The sequence below is a fragment of the Amphiura filiformis genome, chromosome 19 (assembly GCF_039555335.1).
Source record: "Amphiura filiformis chromosome 19, Afil_fr2py, whole genome shotgun sequence".
NCBI lineage: Eukaryota > Metazoa > Echinodermata > Ophiuroidea > Amphilepidida > Amphiuridae > Amphiura > Amphiura filiformis.
The window spans coordinates 28,557,240-28,564,154 of NC_092646.1; the positions used below are offsets into that span (position 1 = coordinate 28,557,240).

The 6,915-nt window shown below is 38.8% G+C and overlaps 1 protein-coding gene across 1 annotated transcript in view; it reads left to right on the forward strand.

Moving 5' to 3' along the window:
• The window catches only part of LOC140140482 (cAMP and cAMP-inhibited cGMP 3',5'-cyclic phosphodiesterase 10A-like), a 118,274-nt gene extending 111,618 nt beyond the window's left edge, over window positions 1-6,656 (forward strand). The window contains 4 exon segments of the mRNA XM_072162241.1: window positions 379-423; window positions 425-569; window positions 3,997-4,085; window positions 6,471-6,656. Coding sequence (XP_072018342.1) covers window positions 379-423; window positions 425-569; window positions 3,997-4,085; window positions 6,471-6,564 — 373 coding nt within the window. The 3' untranslated portion in view covers window positions 6,565-6,656.
• The last annotated feature ends 259 nt before the right edge of the window (window positions 6,657-6,915 follow it).

The window sequence follows — 6,915 nt, forward strand, 5'->3', positions numbered from 1 at the left end:
ACTCAAAACGTTGGACAAGATTGGGTCTTAAGATTGGTCTTAACCTTGGAATTGTGAAAATGTTTGGGCCTCGTACCTGCTAAAAAATTTTATTTTGTTATGTTGCCCAAGCAATTTGGGTCAAGAAGTGTTTGGGGCAATTTTCTCCAAATTTAGCATTTTTTGCTCAACTTCGACCTCACAGATGGATTTGTCAAGTCTTAGCTGAATATGTACACTTTTGCAAAAATTTTTAGACCATCAATGTATCAGTTATGAGGCCAAAAAGTTTCAATAATTCCAGAAGTCATGTCTGTGAGGTTGAAAACACATGTTTACAATTGGACCGCCTATCTTTGAAGATGCAACTAAACATTAATTTTTGTACCCAATAACCAGGAGCAAAGTTCATGCATTGATGATGACAGCCTGCGATTTGACGGCACCGCAAAGCTATGGCGGAACAGAAGACAACAGTAGAAACACTCTATCAGGAGTTCTATTCACAGGGAGACGAGGAGAAACGTCATGGCTGTCAGCCGCTTGATATGATGGACAGAGAGAAGGCGTACACTCTGCCACAGCAACAGGTAGGTGAAACTGGCTGTTCCATTTGAAATCTGTCCTACCCCTGTGGACGATTTAGCTATAGTCTTCTACAGAGGGAGTATGTTTTTCAAATGGAATTAGCTAGGGTTATTTATTATGAAACCCGTACTCCCCCTGTAAATGGATGTACCTATTTATCCCGGGGGGTTCACTCCTCCGCCATCCGCGATAATAAAAACGCGTAAAAGGGTAGTTTTTCGTGGGTAGGCACGATACACGCGTATCGTGTTTAGGGTGTCAAAAACATGAAAAATTGGAAAAAAGGGTAGCAAAATTGCAATTGCTAATACGCGAAAATGAAAATTAGGGTAAGAAATTTGATGCAAGGCACATGTTACCTGTTTAGGGTATCGTTTTAGCCAAGGGTTAAATCCTTGTTTAGGGTGCTTTTCAAAAGTTGATTATCGCGGATGGTGTACAGGCCACAATGGGAGTGACCCCCCCCCCCCCGCTATTTATCTTCCACAACTGGATTGAGTAGGCCCATTTCAAATGAAAGTCACCCAGTTGTCTTTTCTGAATAAACACATGTGAGTGAGCCCTCTATTTACTATGACAGATTTTGATTAATACTTGTGGTGGCCTACATGCTGTGTAATTTGATGAAAAAATCACCACTTTGCTGATAAGTATGTTGATTTTCTGCTGAAAAATTAATATGGTCAACAAAACTGTAAATAGAGAGATTGCTACCGTTTCTGATCAAAAAGACGGAAAAACCATTACATTCCGAGCACCAACAATCCTGCAAATGTCCGCATGTTATAGTTGTGCGAGAGCCAAGACCTTTTCCTGTCACATCATTTTGGTTACTACGAAGCTGGCTTTTCATGTTCACACAACCTGTACAGTTGAAGACCGTCCACTATAGATAGTAAGAATCAGTGAGTTCACCAAAGCAAATTGTGACCGTGTGAAACCCATACTCCCTCTGTGTATGACTTTGGTTAAATCTTTCACAGGGGAGTGTGGATTTCAAATGTAACTGTCTAATTGTTGGATACTAATCACACCTGAAGTTAATTTTTTATTACTTCCATGGTCCAGGTATGCGCTGGTGAATTGCGATCACGTAGAAGTGATAGTGTCACCTACTACGCGCTGTGTGTACGCTTGGCGCCTAGCTCGGACCACAGGAATAATAAAAAGTAAACTTTAGATTGGCAATAACCAATATCCGATCACACAACCAACAAATCAGCAATCTATATCTGATAACCTACAAACCATGTCTTGCACCACCTGATGAATAAACACATGTGAGTGAGCCCTCTATTTACTATGACAGATTTTGATTAATACTTGTGGTGGCCTACATGCTGTATAATTTGATGAAAAAATCACCACTTTGCTGATAAGTATGTTGATTTTCTGCTGAAAAATTAATATGGTCAACAAAACTGTAAATAGAGAGATTGCTACCGTTTCTGATCAAAAAGACGGAAAAACCATTACATTCCGAGCACCAACAATCCTGCAAATGTCCGCATGTTATAGTTGTGCGAGAGCCAAGACCTTTTCCTGTCACATCATTTTGGTTACTACGAAGCGGGCTTTTCAGTACAGTTGAAGACCGTCCACTATAGATAGTAAGAATCAGTGAGTTCACCAAAGCAAATTGTGACCATTGGGGTCCGCCCATCTATTTAAATATCAAACCAGTTATGTCATTTACCATAGAAATAGGACAATCAGGCCTTGCCGTCTAGATTTGAAAGGCGAGTGGTTAATCACTCGCTAGCATGATGCTAGGCAAGTGGTTGAATTTTCACAAATATCACTTATTTGGGTATAATCAAGTAAAGCTTTGGTCTTAAAACGGTATCTATGTATTTATGTTGAAATGCGCTTGAAGCGTGCTAATTTTGACTTTCTCCGTTTTGAGGGGCACAAAATCGATTAAATGCTGAATTGGTTGATTCGATGGTAGATTTTGGGAGATTGGCAGTGATATTAAATGTCTATGGCGAGTGGAAAACGCTCGCTAGAAATCGAGTTTGGGCGAGCGGTGGCGAGCGAGAGCGATCGCTCGCCTCAAACGGCAAGGCCTGGACAATAGGTCTGCAAGCTCCTAAAGTAGGACTAACTATTATAATAGTTGTTCACAGGATTCTCATGAGATACTATTGATGTGATCATGTGATCTCATCATCACTAATTAGGCTACATCAGGTATTACTCCTTATTCCAGAAAATACAGAACTATTTTTTTTTTTTTTTTTGTTAAAAAACATATTCTGTTTTATCAAATTAAACCACAAAATTGATCCACAATGTACATCAAATGCATAAAAATTGTAAATATCCCACAGGGGGGAAAATGAAATGTGGAAAAAATTGCATTCATCTGCTCAGTGGTGTAGCCAGGACTGAGGGACTTATTCAGGGGAGGGGGAGGCACATTTCAAGGAGGGGGGGGGGGGGGCAAACTTGAATGGAAATTGTCGTATGGGCTAAAAATTACAGCTATGTCCAAAATGAGCTAAAAAGTACTTAAATCTTAAAAATATCAGGACGGCTAGCAGCCAACAGGGGACCATTTACCAACTGCAAGATACAGTGACCGCGAAAGAGGGCTGACCGCTAGTATATATGTGACGTGTCATGTCAAAAGGAGACACTTTTGGGCAGGATTGTAAATGGAGAAATACCCAAAAATCTGCTCGGGGTGATTTTTTCACAAATTGGGTTTGTTGCAAATTTGTGATGCTATTAATGTCAAAAATATTGTCTGATAGTTTCAGACCCGAATATAACTGGCATCTTGTATCTTTTGAGACATTTTTCAAGATAATTCCTACTCTCAACATTGTCAATAATATTTAGAGGCCGATATCTCTATTTCCAATTTTGTAGTACTCTAACTTACAAACTCAATATCTTCGTTTAGGAATGTCCGATTACATTGGGGAAAAGGGCATTGTGGAGCCAAATATCTCTATATTTAAAATATGTAAAAACCTCAAAATTGATAACCTGCCCAAAAGTGTCTCCTTTTGACATGACACGTCACATATAATAATGACAATTCAAAATGGCAGATTCCCTGTATCATTACAAACGGGCTGCCATGATATGGAGTCTGAGATCTTCAGTCTAACTGCTTGAAGTGTCATCTGTTTTTTTCTACAAATACAAACATTAATTGTTAGTAATTTTCCATTTCATTTATTTATTTTTGTATGGATTTTCTTGGTATTTCAAGTGCTTTGTAATTTAGGATTAAGGCAATTTTATATTTTTCAATATTTGTATATTTTTCATAACTTTGTATCTCTGTGTATTTTAACTTGTAAAGAGAGCCCCAGTGGAAAGCAGTGCTTTGTTCACTCATCTGGGCTACCCTCTATAAAGATGCCATTAATGAAAAATAATAATAAAATAAGAAATTTCTTTTTATTATTTCAGATTGGTTTTCTCAGCAACATAGCCATTCCAATCTTTAGTGTCTTAGCAGACATCTTGCCCAACACACTGCCTCTGTTGGAAGGATGCAAGTAAGTCATAATAGCTGCCTTATGTCAGTGTAATCTGGGCTATTCCAGTTGAAATCCATACACCTCCTGAGGAAGACATGGCCTTAATCATCTACATAGGGGGTGTGAATTCCAAATGGGGTTACCTAAATGAGCAACTCCATTTGAAATTCACACTCCCTGTGTGAGAGACTAAGGTCATGTCTTCCATACAGGGTGTATGGATTTCAACTGGAATAGCCTGATGTGCATACATTTTCATCAGGGAGAGTAAATTTTAAATGGGGTTACCTTATTGAGTGACTACAATTGAAATTTACACTCCCTGTGTGGGAGATCAGGTCCCATAGGGCCAGAGGGTATATGAATTTCATCGGGAATAGCCCAAATTTGTAACTGTAATGCAGTTAAGATTTTTGTCAAGGGGTGCAAATCCATGTTGAAGGGCCAACTTAGGGAACAACCCAAATGTTCAATGACATCCTTTAAACAATGATGCTTTCCTTAGGAGGTTGACCCCAGTTATGTAAATATTAAAAATTCCAACCTCAAAAGATCAACTTTTTCACTAGTCCAAAATGCTCGCTAGTCCAAAAGCTCACTAGTACCCTAACCCTATACCTTCAGACTAGCAGACCTTTTTATTTTTTTGACTAACAAACCTTGTTTTCGGACAAGCGATCTTTAATGCTAGCAGTCAATCCCCTTATATACAGGGCAGTTTAGGTAATCTGCATTTGTACCATTATATAGACCACTTGACATGAGACGTCATTGCTCGGCAGTATGTGCACAAATTATATGGCAATTTCCATTGTTCTTTGCAGTGCAGTGTTTGTTTGTATACATTGTAGTTTGCTCGGGGCACATGCATTTTTTTTAATCGCCCACCACATTTCATATAATACAAGAAAGCCATTGAACAGTGTAGCGGTTCATTCAAGCATATCGATAGACCAGTCCCTCGCCTTTGTTGATAAACAATGATGTCAAGTGGTCTATACAGAGCTGTTTAGGTACTAGGTAATCTGCATGGATTTCTGTGTAACTTAAATATCTCATGTGTGTCTTTATAGAACCAACTTGATGCAGTGGCAGAGATATCCATCTATAACATTCAATTAAGATCAATGTAAGCTGAAATGCATTTCTTTTATGGATTCATGGACTACTATGCAAATTCTGAATTCTTGAAATGGAGGATCGGTATTTCAATCCCCCTTTGGCCCCCCTGGTGGAAGATTCCCCCTGCTGCCCCTTCATTTGGGTATTCCAGTTGAAATCCATACACCCCCTATAGAAGACAACACCTTAATCTCTGTGATCTATGTGAATGATTAAGGCCATGTCTTCCATAGGGGTTTCTAAAAGTGTAAACTGACTTTCAGTACAACAAATTCAACTAACATTGAATTGTTGATGTGTGACACACATCTTCATCAGAAGAAGTCCTATGATGTTGTGTGTTGGACTTGTCAAATGAGGGTGTTGTAATGATCTATCACCAGCAGTGCAGCACGTATGAACTTAAATTTGAGTTCCATAGGGCGTATGTATTTGAACTGGAATAGCCCATTATGAAAGTCTATTGTGCTGATGTTGCTGCATCCCGGGGGTACTCAGTACAAATGACCATACTGAGGGGACGTGCCGCATAAACATGGGTAGCATTTTCAGCCTTCTGGTATATCAATGACCCCTTTTTCAAAGCCTATTTTGGTATATGAATGGATCCTTATTATCAAAATGTTCTCAATTTTTTCGGAAAACAGCCCAATTTTTCCTTAATCTAGCCAAAATTTTCAAAATTTTCCCAAAATTTTGGGAAAATTTGTAAAAACTAAGACAATTTTGGGTAAATTCGGCCAAAAATTTGGACTTTTGGTATATCAATGGGTCCAAATTTCTTGAAAAATTGGTATATTTATGGGTCTACTTCCAAAATCTCAATGCACGTCCCTACCAAAACCAAACTTGAGTACCCCGGGGCTGCATCTAATGCATGAGCCCCACAGGGAGGAGTGCATTAGACGCAGCAACATCTCAGTACAAGTGCATTATATTGTACAATTTCTCGAGCAACAAATGATACACATTTATTAACTTATTTCATACACAAGAAAATAAATCCTATGTGTATTACAAAAATCATCACTAAAAATGTTGGAAAATGCAAGCAAATATAAATGCATCAACCTGCAAGAAAAATGAACGTGTCGGAAAAAGCAGTGCACATACTAGGCGGAGTGCACAGCCGTGCAATTAATCAATATGCACACCTCATATTTTACTAACGTTTGCTGTGATTGGTTCTCACTATCTAGGAGTGTATGAAAAACAAGGAGTGCAAGTAAAACGGAACCATTTCAATTCTAAATTATCTCATGTTTGTGTGTGTTATTTTAGAACCAATATGATGCAGTGGCAGCGAGAGGCCGAGGGCAAGAGTACAAATATGTGGAACGTGGCAACGTCAAGACCACTGGATTCAGACAAATAAGCATGGACAGTAACCAGGACTGCAATATAAAGCAAGAGTGGAACCCAGGGGGCACTTGTATTTTAAGTTTATATCACCAGCATTCAAGGACTTTCAAAATATACCCAAAACAAGTACTTTTCATTAGTGTAAAATGAAACCCAAAGCAAGTACTATGCGGTTGTTCTCCTACCTAAAGCAAGTATTTTCCTGTTTTGAGTCATAATGAACACACATAAAACCACCATAGTGATCAGTCAAGAGGCCTGAAGCACATGTTTTGGGGAGTTTTTGAGTACAATTTTACCTTCATTTCTGTTGGCATCTTGGTGCCGTGTTTAGCTGTTAGCATTTTGAGTAACATCTGCACGT